Source organism: Siniperca chuatsi, linkage group LG19 (assembly GCF_020085105.1).
Source record: "Siniperca chuatsi isolate FFG_IHB_CAS linkage group LG19, ASM2008510v1, whole genome shotgun sequence".
Lineage (NCBI taxonomy): Eukaryota > Metazoa > Chordata > Actinopteri > Centrarchiformes > Sinipercidae > Siniperca > Siniperca chuatsi.
The window spans coordinates 24362549-24379122 of record NC_058060.1 but is presented as its reverse complement, the minus strand read 5'-3'; the positions used below and the strand labels follow the sequence as shown (position 1 = coordinate 24379122).

The 16574-nt window shown below is 39.9% G+C and overlaps 2 protein-coding genes across 4 annotated transcripts in view; both read right to left on the bottom strand.

The window, feature by feature from the left end:
* The window catches only part of nebl (nebulette), a 105487-nt gene that overhangs the window by 33609 nt on the left and 55304 nt on the right, over nt 1-16574 (bottom strand). The gene's annotated exons all lie outside the window — the stretch shown is intronic.
* LOC122866437 (nebulin-like) overlaps nt 1-16574 on the bottom strand; it is a 49108-nt gene that overhangs the window by 18450 nt on the left and 14084 nt on the right. Inside the window, exons 16-34 of the mRNA XM_044176080.1 lie at nt 15523-15633; nt 14614-14721; nt 14376-14486; nt 14128-14238; nt 13496-13606; nt 13132-13242; nt 12820-12930; nt 11210-11320; nt 9218-9328; nt 8548-8655; nt 8232-8342; nt 7216-7326; nt 6749-6859; nt 6117-6227; nt 4783-4893; nt 4158-4268; nt 3037-3147; nt 2837-2944; nt 834-944 (exon numbers count right to left, since the gene is read on the bottom strand). Coding sequence (XP_044032015.1) covers nt 834-944; nt 2837-2944; nt 3037-3147; nt 4158-4268; nt 4783-4893; nt 6117-6227; nt 6749-6859; nt 7216-7326; nt 8232-8342; nt 8548-8655; nt 9218-9328; nt 11210-11320; nt 12820-12930; nt 13132-13242; nt 13496-13606; nt 14128-14238; nt 14376-14486; nt 14614-14721; nt 15523-15633 — 2100 coding nt within the window. The remainder of the gene's footprint in view (nt 1-833; nt 945-2836; nt 2945-3036; nt 3148-4157; nt 4269-4782; nt 4894-6116; nt 6228-6748; nt 6860-7215; nt 7327-8231; nt 8343-8547; nt 8656-9217; nt 9329-11209; nt 11321-12819; nt 12931-13131; nt 13243-13495; nt 13607-14127; nt 14239-14375; nt 14487-14613; nt 14722-15522; nt 15634-16574) is intronic.

Below are 16574 nucleotides of genomic sequence, written 5' to 3'. Positions count from 1 at the left end.
CTACTGGTGTCTCGCCATGCAGATGGTTTTGGTTTTATTTGTCCAGGATTTCTGCCTCCACCTCAACACAACGAATGTAATTTAGTTTGTGAAAAATGACACTTCAGCAACGACATCTCTTTAACTCTTCGTTGGATCTACCGAATGGGTACTCCCTAAAAAAATGGTAACTCCTCATATTAAGTCAAGATATAACGATTGATCTGACTTATACTGGAGGGGTCATACTGGCAAAGTGTTCAAAAAAGAACATGTTGGTTTTGGATATTAATTTGACTCCAACACTTTTTATTCTCTGTATCCTACCTGAGAACATACCAGACAATAATTCGAGTTATTTATTAAGAATATTGCTTTTTATAGCAAAACAAATGATCACAGGATGAAGTTGTTTTTTGTCGTGGAGAGGGTCACAGCAAAGCTTCAATCGAAAACTTCTGTGTGTTTAATTCTTTCATTTATTGTATTATTTATCTTTACTTGTCGACAAGATTATCTCCATTATGTTTCGGAGTTGTTCTGTTGTGTATTGAGCTGATGCGATAAAACAAAGTTTACAAATACCAATTACTTCTGAAAACCTGAACAAATGAAACCAAAACTGTCTGCATGTCATGATGCCACTAGAGGTAAGGGAGAAAATATGCTGAACTTTGGGTGAAGCAGCCCTTTAAGCAACCAAAGAGTGAAGAACTGATGGATAGACTTGTTTTGCTCAGTTTAAACGCCTTTTTAGTCAATAAAGCATATTTGAATTTGACTGAATTCTTTGAAAAAAGAGGCGAGAGCGACAGATAAGGGGAGGAGAGAGATGAAGGTAGAGAGACACTCACTTCACTCCGTAGTTCAGTCGCTTCTTTGGCGTGTTTGGTCTCCAGAGTTTCGGGCAGTTTGGAGTACAGAGACGACGCCGTCTGCTGCTTCCCAGCCTGCTTGTACTTCACCTGACACACACACACACACACACACACACACACACACACACACACACACACACACACACACACAGAGTAAATGAGCACTTCCACTACAGTCACACGGCCCTGTGCGCTCTGAGGTAACAAACACACCACAGCCCTTCTTGAATCTTTTACTGCCAACAACTAAAAATGTACTATCTTCTTTTGACCATCGTTATCAGCTCTGTATCCTATTGGTAGTTGACAGAGCAACCGTTCTGTGACATCATCAGATTTATCAGCTGTCGACCAATAGGATTTACACGCCCTGTTTGACCCTACATTCATGGCGGGGCTATTCAATTACAAATTCAACCGGGCCAGATTTTAAAAGCAGGAACTGTACATGGGACAGTTAAACTGACGGGTTTCATTGTCAGATTTACGTTTCAGCGTTGACAGAGACACATTTTCAGCAGAGCACTTCCTGCTTGTGACTGTCAGCCAGATGTTTTGAAAAGCTGCTCAGCTGGTCGGAGCTCACATGAGAAAACGTTGATTAGTGAAAGATATGATTGGCAGCGTCACTACATCCGTAAACATCCCGCCCGATCGGTGCTGCGCATGTGCAGCTCTCAGCAGAGATGAGAAGGAAGCGAGACGGCTCACTCGTTAGCTGCTTCCATACACTTCATATGTAGTTGACTTATTTTGTCCTACATCAGATTTATGAATGCTGGGCCACTCGGAGGCTGCTGCTGGGCCGGATGTGGCCCGCGGGCCGCCAGTTGGATGGCCCTGATTTACTGATTTTTAACTATTTTTACTCATGTGACGCACTTTGTGACCTTGCTCTGTGGAAGGTGCTATACTAAATAAACATAGTTGACACATTAAAATATAGAATAAATGAAAGACATCCTTAGTGGCGAGACGGTGACTGTGTGCTGCTGGTGTTTTTTTAGCGGTCCAGACAGTCTACAGCAGAGCTAAATCCAGACCTCCTTATCTCCGAGCTGTCCGTCTCTGCACTTTAAACATCCGACACACTGCAAGATTATTTCAACAGCAACACATTTTACATCACACACAGTCACACAATGGCAGCCACAGAAATATACTGTGACTCTGGCTGCTGCTGTCTAAGGATCGTCTTTGGACTGTTTGGACTGCGAACATCCTAAAAAACTTGCTGTAGTGATTCAGTTTTTTTAGCCTTTTGTTTTTAATCCTGTGTGCTACTTCACCTCATGGTGAGACTGAGGGTCACATTAGTAACTTGTTTTTATGACATTTTATAGACAATGCAGCAGAAGAAGCACATCCAAAAAATATAGTGCAGCTGCGGTTGGATGAGGATTATAATGCAGCAGCCCCCTCAAATGGTTTAATTAATTTCCCAGCTGATGCCTGAATTTCATCTAAACAATGCCGTGTCTCCTTGAAAAATGAGTGAAATAATGTAAGGATAACGTGGACATCAAGACAGTAGAGTAGGAAATGTATACCCCACTTGGTTGTTTGGTCCTTTTCTTTTGTAAAATGTTTAAATTCTTGCAATGGCAAAAAAATATATGTTATATATTAAAGTAATGAATTAAATAAATAGTTTGACAGACAGAAAAAATCTAAAAATGAAAAAACATGGAAATCAAATGTTGGTCCAGTTAATTCCTGATACCAACATGAGGAGCTACAGTCTGATGGAATTTTTCTTGTGTTCAGTAAAAGCTCTGTCTAAAAAAACACACACCTGTTGCTGTCATCGTACATCTTCATTGAAAACAGAGAAGTGTGGCCTAAAGGACAGCAACATTATATCCTGTGTTTGGATCGAAGCTGTAAAATCATCCTTTGAGATCAATACAGATTCGATGAGGGAATCAATAAGACAGGATTAGGTGCTTTCCCTGGATTCTCCTGATCAGCGTTCTTACCTCGCTGTGTGTCTCAGCCATCTCTTTAACAAACTGAGTCTCCAGAGTTTCAGGCAGCAGGGAGTATAAAGTGTTGGGCAGATCCTCTTTGTCCTTCTTGTACTTTGTCTTAAGCGGAGAAATAAGAACCCAAAGATGTAAACAGAGAAAATACTGCACTTGAAGAAAAAGATTTCAGCATTTCAGGAGCATCACTGCACCTCGCTCTGGATCTCTGACATCTGTTTGGCGAAATGCGTCTCTGCTGTCTCCGGGAGGAGGTGGTAGAGTGACGAGGACGCTTCCTTCTTACATCCCTCCTTATATTTCACCTGCATCACAAAACAAACTAATGACGACACAGGTGTGACTACGGCACCACAGAATACACTCAGCAGGCCCAAGTTTTCAAGAGCAGCTGCGTTAATGCGCATCAACGCTGAACGCAAAGTGGCCGCAAACCATGGAAGTGAACGGATGCAAATAGGTTTTGTTCTGTGCTGCAGTTTTGCCCTTACCCTGAAGTTGTAGGACTCCACTTCATGAGGGCTGGAAACATTTTATTGACTTTGTATTTATTGATTTCAGTGCAATAAACATTTTCTTGGAGGCAGCTTCTAATGGCGGTTAGATGAACTGCAGCTTCAGACATTAGCGTTCAGCCGTCATTGCTGCCTGAGTAACATCCTGTTTTTGGGACCCTCCTCGTCCTGATATGGAGGCTGTAGTGGAGGGAAACACTGAAAACTGAAAAAGCTTTGTAACATGTTGAATGTTGAGTGTGCATTATGTGTTTAAAGGCCCTGAAAACTCATTTTCTCAATCCACTTGGAACATAAACACAATATCTGAACAGTTTTTGTTTCTTTCTTGTCTGTGCCCTTCTTACTGCTCTGAAGTGGGTGGGACTGTTTATATAATATCTGAATCAAACACTCAGACAGTCCTGATGAAGCAGATTAGCTGAGTTTTTGAGTTTTAAACTCTTAATAATAATCCCAAAGGATGTTTTCCTCCAAACCTTAACTTTGTTTGTTGCTTATTTATGAATATTTAATGTTACGGAGACATTTTTGATAACTGAAACAGGCTTTAATGCTATGAACAAGGCTTATATTATATTATCACTAATTTAATTCATCAGCTGTTATCCTGTGAGAGCGCTTCACTGGATTCAGGACTTCTTCAGGACTGGATTCAGGACTGCTTCTCAACTAGTTTTTAATGCTTTTAAAGCAGCCGCCTCCGACCAGCAGCACTGCTCTTACAGAGGGACTTATTAGTGCTGTTGTGTTCAAGGACAGCAAGTTAAAACCAGTTTAACTGTTTAAGTGTTTGTCACCTGGCTCTGGAGCTCCGTCACCTCCTTGGCCAACTCAGTCTGCAGGGTTTGAGGAAGGCTGGAGAACAGACTGGACGCCAACTCCTTCTGCATGTCCTGTTTGTACTTCACCTGCAGGGACGACAGAGTTTGTTTGTGGGTCATGTGTCCAGGTCTGAAAAGTTTGATGTGTAAAATAATCAGAACAAAATGTTCCTGAAGTGTATCAGTATATCCTTTAAATCAAAAACTGCAAAGAAATCTTACTTTAGTCTTTTAACACACTATTGCCATTTATTAAGTTTCCTTTCTTTTCTTTTTGACTTTTCTTTAACAGCTTTTTACTGTTTTTGACATAATCTCAGAAGTGTGCAGGTATTCCCTCATTTTTCTGACAGTATTGTGTTTGTAAGGTCCTGAAAAGGATATGAAGATAAAAAGTCATGTACAGTGAGGATATTTTCTTGCTCCTCACTTCCCGAAGTAGCTCGACTGGGATTAGGTCTTGGGTTTATGGTTAATGTTCACGTGAAAATTAGGTTTAGATTAAGAAAGAGTGAAGTTTAGGCATGTAGTGGAGAGGGATATATCAGGTGTAGGGCGTGGACGTAGTGAGGGGGTGAAGGTGTAGGTGTGTGATCAGTACCTGGCTCTGTATCTGTGAGGCCTGCTTGGCATGTTGAGTGTCCAGAGTTTCTGCCATCACAGAGTACAGACAGCTGCCGGCCTCCTGCCTCCTTGACTTCTTATACTTTGTCTGAAAAACATTTTTACGTGTCTTTTTTTACTTTGAGTTACCACACGTTTGAAGATGCAGCAAAAAAAATCTGCCGGTGTTTTTAAGCTAAATGACATAATGGGACAAGTGTCTCAATCCTAGTAACTAAAACACTGTCGATTAATTCATCCTGTTTGTTTCGATTCAATTCTACTTTCAGTGAGGTCATGAAAACCTTATTACGACTATAAAACAAAAGTAAATCTACAGTCTCCCAATCCAGTGGCTCCCAGCCTGGGGATCGGGTCCTGAGAGGACTGCCCGGCAAGGAAATTAGAGCAAAATCTAAATTCTGATTCACAAAATTACATAGATGTTTCTAAATTTTCTCTAATGTTTGCTTTTCTCTTGTGGAATACTTTATAGTTTTTCCTCTTCGGGCCTCTGAAAATGATCCAGATAAAACAACATGAGAAGAGAAAACTGAACCCCTTTGAACTCTTTGATTGAACCGCTCACCATTTATAGGCCCAATTTAATTAATTAATTAATTAATTAATTAATTAATTTCTCATTTCAAGTGTCTGCATCTCAGACCACAAATCTGATTATTATCCGTCTTGTTTTTTCCAGCTACAAATATTTATGAACTAAGAGCGAGACGAAAGTTTGATCTTCACTGGCTCTAACTCTCGCTGCTCGCTCGCCCACACAGATCATTCAGTGGTTGGACTGATCAGGGATCAGATAAACGCTACAGCAGCTCAGTGCGCCTTGGATTTGATCGTATGTGGAAAAATCGCTGGAACCATTTTTCCTTGCTGCTTTACTGAGACAGAGATGGCTAACTGAATGAAGGAAGGTAGAAAAGGTTATGTTTATCTGTTTCTAACCTAATATATAAAGAATGAGCATGGTACGTGTGATGTGACCGTCATATTTGTCCCTTTAGTCTCATCTAACTATATATTTTTCTCCCCTCGTTTCTTTGCTTTCCTTTTGTATAACGCTCCATCATCCTCCTGTATACAGTTTACTGACAGATCTTTACTGGATTTTCAATTTCTCAAATTATTTTCAGTCAAGTTAAACCTAAAGCAGACGATGTGTAGAGTTACGTGATGGAGCTTTAACATCACTTATCTTCATATTCATTAAAAAAAAAAGGAACTGAGCTGTCTCATTTATGTACTTTATCTATTCGGGCATGAATTTGTTGCCTTGTAATGCTTTATCGACAGTCCTCTTTTCTCTCATCTCACCTCGCTCTGCAGCTCAGAAACAGTTTTAGCAAACTGAGTCTCAGCGGTTTCTGGCAGCTGAGAGTAAAAGCTCTGAGAAAGGCTCTTCATCCCGTCCTCCTTGTACTTGTTCTACAGTCAGAGACAGAAATCAGCCGGGTTAGAATAATAACATGATATTAACAACAAACAGCGATTTCACCAAATGCAAATGGAGTTTATGCCAAAGTCTGATACATGTTGAATAACAGCTACCAGTGTTTTTTCCTTGTCAATAGAACTCCACAGAAACAGATGGACTCAAAACAGATAAGAAAAGTCACTCATTCATAATAGATTCATTCATTCGTAACTGAACACAGCAGCCTGTTCTCCGGTGCATCACAGCGTCCTGAGTCAACTTATACACGTTCTCCTTACCAACAGGATGTGAAGAAACACCGCTTCACTTTATAAACCTCAGAGTGACTAACGAGCTGCCACAGGAAGCAATGTGACATTTCTCCCATGAACAGGAATTACTGCATCCATTGTAGATACCACACGCAGCGTAGAATAAATTTTAGGACAAGGTTGCTTTATTGTTGTGTGGTTTTGAACTTGATCCAAATTGTTCAATGTGTCCCTTCACTGTGACAAGTTTTTGCTCTTACTTGGCTCTGCATGTCGGTGAGCTCTCGGGCAAACTGGTTCTCCAGAGTGTCAGGCAGCTGGTGGTAAACTGGACACGATAACTCCTTCTTAACAGCCTCTTTATACAAGATCTACAAGAGACAGAGGGGACAACATATGGATGCTCACTGACAAGGAAGAATAAGACATTCAGAATAATACAACAAGCCTGTGAAACTGCTAAAACATACAGAAAAACACTGTTTTAGCTAATCAAATACAAATTGAGTATACTTTACATTACTGCTGACCATTTTCTAAAGCACACTTTACACAGCGGTTTCTATTCTATGAGATTCTACTTGAGTTGTTTAAAAAGTTCAGCAGTTGACCCTCAAATCTCGAATGTTGTAGCATCCTTAGTTGCACCAACAACGGAGAGGATTCCCCCTTTTTGTTGCATACATTATAAGTCAGAGGTGCATGATTTATGAGTGTATGTAAGTACCTGACTCTGGAGCTGTGAAGCCTCTTTGGCGTGTTGTGTCTCCAGAGTTTCAGGTAGTCGCTGATACAGAGACGTTGACGTCTGCTTCTTACTGGCCTCTTTGTATTTAGCCTGGAAGACGAAATGAGGACTCAGATTCAGGTTTAGTGCTTGAAAGTAATGAGAAAAGAACATTTTACCTTTTTTTTTTTAAACTCATGTTTACTGTTCACATCTTGCAGTGTTCCTCTGAGTCAGGATTTTGGTGATCATTTTTGGGACATCTGCTGTCTGTAGTTATTTTAGCAACACTGGCTTTAGGAATGTCTGTCGGTCTGTCAGTCTGTCGGTCAGTCAAACACTTTGGTCTAGAGTTTAATATCCAACAACCAGGCGGACGTTTAGACGAAATCACAGACCATACTTCACCAAGCTCTGAGCTCATAGGACACCATAAATTGTTTTTCTTTTGGGAATTTTGCCTTTATTTGATAATTACAGTAGAGAGATAGACGGGAAATGCAGGGAGAGAGAGGGTACAATATGCAACAAAGCTCTCCAGCTGGAATTGAACCTGGGGCATTGCAGTTATAATGTATATGTCTTAACCACTAAACCGCAGGATGCCCCGCATCTCATTTTTTTCCTGCAAGGATTCATTGGTCTATCAGATCTTTTTCCTTCCTCACATGTATGCAGAATTATTGATGATGCACACAAAATGATGAAAAAGCAGATTTTGTTGGATTTTGGGAGCAATTTTAGCTGATTTTACATGGAGACCCAGTTACAGAAAGAGCAAGGTAAGCATTTGGAAAAACAATATTATCTTTCAACAAACTTTTGTTACCACAATCCTATCTGTTGTATCTCAGTCATCTCTAAAGATAATCACTGAGATTTGTTGAGTAGATCTGATAAATTACAGGCTTTATCCTGAATTCCTAAAATCATATAAAAGTCTGTAGGTAATTCTGTTTAAGTGTGAATCGACTGCACATTGAATATTCAGGGCACAGACAGCAGCCTGAACCCACCTCACTTTGCATGTCTGTCAGCTCTTTAGCATGCTGGGTGTCGATGGTGTCGGGGAGCAGAGAGTACAGGTTGACGCTCATCTCTTTCTTACCATCTTCTTTGTACTTGACCTTGTGATGAACCAAAATACAGCCAGAAGGATGAGAATAATCCTGCTGTCGCTCATTCATTCACTCAGACATTAGTTCTCAATGTTACAGCAGGAAGAGTCAAAGTTTTGAACTGTGGGATGAAACAAACTACAACAGGTTCACATACCATGCTGATGAGGATACTGTTTTGTTCTGAGGAGTGAACAACTAGTACTACTCATACCTCACTGAGCATCTCCGTCTGCTGTCTGACGAACTGAGTGTCGATGGTTTCTGGCATCAGGTGGTACAGACTGGAGGCGTCTTTCTTTAAACTCTGCTTGTATTTCAGCTGGAGCACGCATGGTCAAAACACAGTCACAATCACTTTATTCAGTTCAGTTCAATCAATACATGTATTGAATGAACAGGATGAATGAAAAGGAAGAACAATAAAACATATTGCAGCTAAGGAAAGGTGCTTCTTTTGGTGTTTACTTCAGTTATCCTTTTTCTAAACGTGGATCCATCAAGTTTGGGTCTGAGTTTGGGTCTGAGTTCAGGTTCATGTGAAACAGTTTAAGGTCTGACTTTCTGGTCAGGTATGTTTTATACCTCAGGTCAGGTATATTTTTATAAGCCTGTAAAAAAAACTTTACTTGGTGAACAAATCTGCAAAGTTTGAAATCAGTCTTAAAGGTAACCGAATTTACACTCATCCGTGTTGGCGGGTTTAATATTCCGATAATCAAAAATCCATGTGTATAAAGCAGCCAAGAAGCATTCCAAAGGGACTTCAAAAAAGTCATCCGTGCGTTTGTATTAGTTGATGGTGTAAACACAAGTGTCAGCCACAGACAGCTGGACAGATGTTGGCTGTTTTGGTCCGCTGGTGTGTGTGTGTGTTTGTGTACCTGACTCTGCAGCTGTGAAGCCTCTTTAGCGTGCTGTGTTTCCAGAGTCTCGGGTAGAGTCGAGTACAGAGAGCTCGTCACTCCCTTCTTTCCTGCTTCTTTGTACTTCATCTGAAACAGAACACAAACCAAAAATTTACTTATTGCTTCAAACTGGTTTTAAACGTCCTCTTCTATTAAATCTATTTTGTTGAATCAATTTTGTTCAAATTTAGCATGAGCATCGATAATAACCCTGGCATTTGTGCACAGACCTGTTGCCTCTGAGCCTCTGCACCCAATGCTAGAATTTCTGTCTTTTCCCTGATCAACTGAAGTTAGTTTGGAGACCTGCAGAGATTTATATAATTTATATTGTTGAACATGAAGTGCTCACGCAAGAAAGACACTTAAAAATAGAGCTGTGTGTCATCTGTGTAGCAGTGATACCTGGAATCAGCTTTTAAATGAGATACAATAACACAGGTAAGTGTTTTTAAAAAGCGAAGAACAAGTTTTGTATCTACTTTGCATACTGTAAGGGAATTAGGGGACATAATCGAGCTTCAGAGCAAAATTTAGGTGTGTCTTTTTGTTAGATTTTGGTAATATTCTTTTTTTTGTGTGTTCATTTCTTTATTAATGAGTGCAGGTTTAACAGATACTTTCAAAGTCTATTTACATTTCCCTGATTTTGACATTCTTAAAAAAGGAGAGGAAAACAGAGTTTTAGTCTGGCTATGTTATAAAGGGTTGCCATTTCCCAAATAATTTTTCAGAGTTACCTCTCAGTTCATACCTGATCTTTTCCAGTTTAAAAAAAAAACACGACATCCATCTTCTATTGAGAGATAGAAGTGGCTCGACTACATTTCCACTGGAGTAGAAGACGGCGTTGTATTAATAAAGATGTGAAAGTTAGTGTCTGACTGTTTAGAGGTAAATAAACTACAGTCTAACAGTCAAACTACAGGGGCACCAAATATCGCAGATAAAGGGCAGTTTTTAATTTTAATCTTCAATATTTTAGACATAGTCTCAAAATAGTCCTGCCAAAAACGGTGTAATGTATAGCATGACAAGTGAGCTTTAGAAAAATGAACCTGGTGCAGGACTTTGAACTGTATGAGTCCCAGTCGGCACAAATAGAGCTTGTATGGGTCCTTTTGATAGCCCCTTTCCACCCATCATCTGTAAATGTTATGCCCAGCTCCTGCTTCCACACCGCCCTTGTTTTGGTCATTGAACACTCATCAAGTGACAATAGCTGACCATAGATCATGGAGATCAGTGACCTCTGTTTAGGGTTGAGCTCAAGAAGATCTGTCCAGGATTGTTTAGGGGGTAGCAGAATCGGTGGGTTACCGGCAGTCCAAATTCAGTGGAAAACTCTGCATAACTACAGAAGACATAATTTTTGTATTGTATAGATCTTGAAAACACTTAATACCTTTGTTGTGCCACTGCAGAAGGATATTATCTATACGTGATGGGGGGAATAAATGGTTCTTCATTATAGGTGTCTTAGAAGAAACTGACAAAAACTTAAATTGGTGCCTGAATTGATACCAGATCCGAAGGGTGGATCTCACCACCGGATTATCTGTAAAGCCAGAGTGGTTGAACGGTAGAGAAGATGTAAGTAAAGCTTTAAGAGAAGATGATTTGCAAGACTGTGCCTCTAGTCTGCACCACGGAGTATTTGAAGATCCAAGCCGAAAGGTTATGTGAATATGGACCAGTAAAATAATAGAAAATTAGGTAGCGCCAGACCCCCATTAAATTTACATCTTTGTAATGGTGATTTACGAATCCAAATTTTGGTAATATTCTACTGAACCCTTTCCACCTGTGAATACATCATACATATACCTGGCTAAAAAAAACAACATGTGTCTATGCTGCTTTTTAGTGCTACCATTTTTCCAACAAAACACTTTGTAGGCAGAAACATTGTTGTGGCAAAGGTGAAAGGTAAAAAGACTTAATTCATGAAGTGATTCTCTCCCTCACCTCACTCTGCAGCTCAGAGACAGTTTTAGCGAACTGAGTCTCAGTTGTTTCTGGTAGCTGAGAGTAGAAACTCTGAGAGAGGCCTCTCCTTCCGCCCTCTTTGTACTTGTTCTGGAAAAGACGAAAACAAATGAGATGAGTTTGATTTATAAACAGGGTTGAAATTTTCAGACACTGACACAGATGGAAAGGGGAACAAAACTAGATGTTTCCTAGCAGGGGTGAAGAAACTGCAATAACAAAATTGTTTAAAAATCCGAGAATCTACACTTGAATGCTGAGCAGCTCTACACTGAGAAACCCCAAAAAGTTAGTTTTCCCTGTGGCCCCAAAAAACTGGTACAAATCTGGTATCCCATCTTTCCCTGGCCACAGAGCAGATATTGTTAATGACTTTTCTCCTATGCACATTACAAACAGACTCTGATACCCCTTTGATCCTGTTTCTGATGCTAATCTGGCTTCTGATGAGTGTCTAAGGTATAAAAACATCAGAGAGCATTGGCTAATGGGGTAGTGATTATTTATAACTAATCAAACAGCATTCTTACTGCAGCTCTCTCTGCACTTCAGTTATTCTGAGGAGGCATCCGCTCTCAGTTGAAGCACATCCAGGATCCCTCCTGCATGTCGGAGATCTCATGTTTATTTAATCTCACTACAAAATGTTTGAGGGTGAAGAAACAATTTAGGAGTCCCCACATTAGTATAACTTTGTTTTTTGTTTACTTGTCTACTTTGTTTCACTTTTTTTTTATTATATCAGAACTGTTAGCTCAGTTTATGTGACCGAATCTCACACAACAATTTTAATGATAATTGAAAATACTTGTTTCTGATTGTCTGACACGTTTCTATTAAAACTGTACATGGGGAAACCTCTAATATAGTTCCAGTCTGCAGGTTAACCACGGTTCTAAATCAGTGCACAAGGTAAATTAAGCTGCAGGTAACCATAGAAACAGTACTGATGTGTCATGCTGCTTTACTGATCAAGTCTGTATATATACATTTTCACCCATTTAACTGTAAGTATAAGGTTGGTGTTTCTATATTTCTATTGTTGTCCACAAATCCCATGAAGACCCAAACCACCAGTGTGTTAGTCCGTCTCTCAATACATTCTAACTTCCTGCCTGTGACTCTCAGCTCCAAGCCCATTGGTTCCTACTGAAGACTTAAAAATAGCTTTATTTTCTAAAAAAGCTCAGTAATTTCCTAAAACAGCTGGACAGCTGTAGTTTTTAACAAACAAACAAACAAACAAACAAACAGGAGGAAATGGCGCATTTTGGGGGACTATTTTCAGCTTTCACATTTCAGCGATCACAAGTTTTGCAAGTTCAAGCTTTGTATCGACAGGATTTAGTATACTGTGAGGACATCTGGGGACACCATTAGGCTCTATAACAAAATGTAGGAAGGGTATCTTTTGGTAACACACTGGCTATATTAATTCTTTCAGTCTCTGAATATATCACACATGCATCTATCTCTACAAATCCTTCACTGAGAGATATCTATCAGGTAATGAAGGAACATGTAATCTGATGAGGAGTTACTCTGTGTTAAAATCTGGTCCTGTGACCACTAGCTGTGTTTTTATTTACCTCGCTCTGCATGTCAGTCATCTCTCTGGCGAAGCTGGTCTCTGACGTGTCGGACAGAGTCGAGTAGAGGGAGCTGGACATCTCCTTCTTCCCGCTCTCCTTGTATTTAACCTGGGAAATAACAGCATCAACAAGCAGTTGAATTTGTGTCAGCAGAGATGGAAAAGGAAAGGGTCACAAAGTGGCTAAAAACTCTGAAGTGTTTTTCAAACCATTGTGTTGCATATTGGTCTAGTCGAACCTAAACAACTGCCAGAAATCGGACAGTTAGGAAGCTGTTCTTAATTGGCAAAACTGAAAAACTGTCCTTACCTCACTGAGCAGCTCTGCAGCTTCTTTAGCGTGTTGCGTCTCCATGGTGTGAGGCAGGAGGGAGTACAGACATGTATTCACCTCTTTCTTACCCGCCTCCTTGTACTTGGTCTGCAGATTGAAATGAACTTTAGAACCGATATCATTTTGGAAATATCATTTTTTGATTTATTTTTTATCCTCTGTGCACCTTCTTCATAAACTAACCAACATACTCTTGGCACAACGAAAGAACAGTAACACCTATTATATATATTTTCATTTCCTACAAAGTTTAACCTTTTGGTCTGACTGATACTTTGCTCAATCTTGTTTTCATTGTCCCCGTTTCATTTTAAATAATATTTAAAGTCCGTCCCTGTACCTCGCTCTGCAGTTCAGACAGCTGTTTGGCCAGCTGTGTCTCTGTGGTCTCTGGGAGCTGATGGTACAAACTGCCCTGAACCTTCTGCTTCAGACCTTCTTTATACTTCACCTGCAGGAGACAGGAAAGAGTATCACATGGCGCGTTCATCCAATCCTTGGGAAAAATAGACTAGTCCAAGATCATATTTATTTCATTTTTTGAAGGAGTTTTTGTATCATTTACTGTATATATTAACGCCTCTCACATTTTGCTGTGGCAAAAGTCTATTATTCCTAAAACACAGTTGAACAAGGTGAGTGTCAGCCTTTATTTGGCCCTCGGCCACTCCACATTTGAACTCATACGGCATCAGCTCACACCGGAAGGGTTTTTGGAGTTGGCCCTGTCTATGGGAGGACATTGCTGAAATATCCTTTAAAGCAGATTCAGTAAAACTTGGATGGAAACAAAGTCAATTGTTAATTACAGTTTTACTAAATATATTTTAGAGCAGAGAAACAGACCCTGCACTACCCTCTGTCGCTCCTGTATTTGTTTAAAAGTTGACTATTGTTTGACACTCATAGTGGTCCTCATGAAAGAGGAAACAAGTAACAAAAGACCAATAAATAAATGACGTGTATGAATACCTCACTCTGCAGGTTTGACACCTCTTTAGCATGTTGGGTGTCGATGGTCTCAGGCAGCAGAGAGTACAGGCTGATGCTCATCTCCTTCTTACCGTCCTCTTTATACTTCACCTGAAAAAACAGAAGTGCGGATTTTTGGTCCACCAGCCAAAAGAAAACGTCTCATGAAGAAGGAGGAGGTTCTTTATAAAACTGACGCTGCCGCGAGCGTACAGTAAACTCTGATTTCTTCTCCTTCCCGTTGTTACCTCGCTGAGAAGCTCGGAGACTTCCTTAGCGTGGGCCGTCTCTAAGGTCTCAGGCAGCAGGTGGAACAGACCGGAGGAACGCCCTTTCTTCAGCGCCGCCTTGTACTTCAGCTGAACACAAACAGGAGCAGAGACAATTATCCATCTATCAAAACACACAGGAGGGATGAAAGCATGTTTGTTACTGCGCGTAGGTGTGTGAGGACCACGCGTGCTGCAGGTAGAGATGTGTTTTTACCTCACTCTGCAGTTCAGAAGCCTCTTTGGCATGCAGCGTCTCCAGAGTCTCAGGCAGAGTGGAGTACAAAGAGCTGGACGCTTCTTTCTTTCCCTTTTTGTACTTCATCTAAAATTAATTCAATGAAATGACTTTTTATACTGAGATTTCAAGGGCCCAAATCTGGTGATAATTCATTCAACACATCGGTAACAACAGAAACAACTCAAAATTAACTAGAAAAACTTGTGAAAAATTTCAAGTGGCTTTCACATCTGCAGCTACTGTAAACTCAGACACACAACAGGCACCTGAGAACTGTAAGAAATGTAATTACAGCTAGATTTATAATTTAAACTTCACTGTAGGGGTGTACATGACAATAATCTGTCTCGTATTGTGTGCAGTAAATATAATTGCGTGGGTTAGTCCAAATTTAACTGTTTCAAGTCTCAAAAAAATATCAATTTTATATAAAGTTTAAAGTTATAATCCTTATGATTTTCATGAAATCAAACCCCTTTTTAGATACTACTTATAGCCACCATTTTTCTTTCAGCAATAGGCATTCAATGTTTTTACATTCTGTAATTATCTCCCCATATTGTGGTTTTCATTGATAGTGGCGGAGTCCGCCATTCCCATGCTTGCCTTCACACGTATGAGGGACTGACAGGAAATGATGCAGCATGTGTAATCCACTGTTGGTTTGTTATTTTATCTCACTGATGTCAGCTGCACTGGTTTACTCTCTAACAGCCATATCAGGAAACAACTTTGATGTTGTAATACATTGAAATTGGAACTGGAGGTCACATTCTGAGATTCTGCTCATTTTTGTTGGCTTGGAGTTTATTCTCAGCGCTGGTTTCTCTCTGTTTGGATGAAGAAAGCAGGATCAGCGGTGTGAAAAGTATGTTTTTTCCTCACCTCGCTCTGCAGCTCAGAAACAGTTTTAGCAAACTGAGTCTCATTGGTCTCTGGCAGCAGACTGTAGACACTCTGTGAAAGGCCCTTTATCCCATTCTCCTTGTACTTAGTCTGTAAAAGACAGAAAATCAAAAATAGTAAGAGTTACTTCTCCAGACAGTTCAGCTTAATAACGATCACTTTATTTTTCAGGAAGCAAACGAGATGAACGTTTAAACCCTGAAACGTTCAGGGTTAAATAACAAAAACTGAGGATTTCTCTGTTTCTCAGTAAAAATTCAAAACACTTTGCATCTACATATCAACAATTAACCTCTATTAATGGCAAAGCTAACATTGTGGCTTTTGTATTTATTTCTCTTCTTTGTGTGTTTAGTTTTCTTTTCATCGTCTGTGTTTGATGAACACGTCTCTGTGTCCTCACAGATCAACACTGACGGTGAGCCAAGCCTCAGTAGTCTGCACTGCATCTGCACAACATCCTTGAAATGCGAATGAAAGGCTGCAACGCAGATAACCTCTTTGATCCTTTTCTGATGATAATCACGCTTTGTGATGACCAATTCATGATGAAAACATCAGCAACAATGAGCCGATAACACTGCAGCTTTCAGCAGGAGACACCTTCCCGTTCGGACCTTGCGGGTGTATTTGAGGACTGTGGTGAGTGTTCAACGTTACATCAAACACATCGCATTTTTATCTCGTCTAAAACAGTGTTTATTTTAAACACCTGATTTTCATGTAGTTTGAGTCTTAGTCTTTTAAAGAAAACGTATATTAGTTTTAGTCACACTTTTATGTATATTATTAAATGTAAAGTATATTAGTACATTTATTTTACTTCTAGTCTCTTGATTATTGTTAGTTATAGTAAACAAAAACTGGAGACATGCTATGAGCTGTTTTGTTGCTGCTTTTCTAATTTCCAATAAGTTTGTAGCTGAATTTAGAACATAAATCAGTTATTTTAATTTCAAGAACCATTAAGGTTGGCTAGCATTACAGGCAGATACATTCAATTACTGAAAGGCAAGATGCTGCTTATTAGT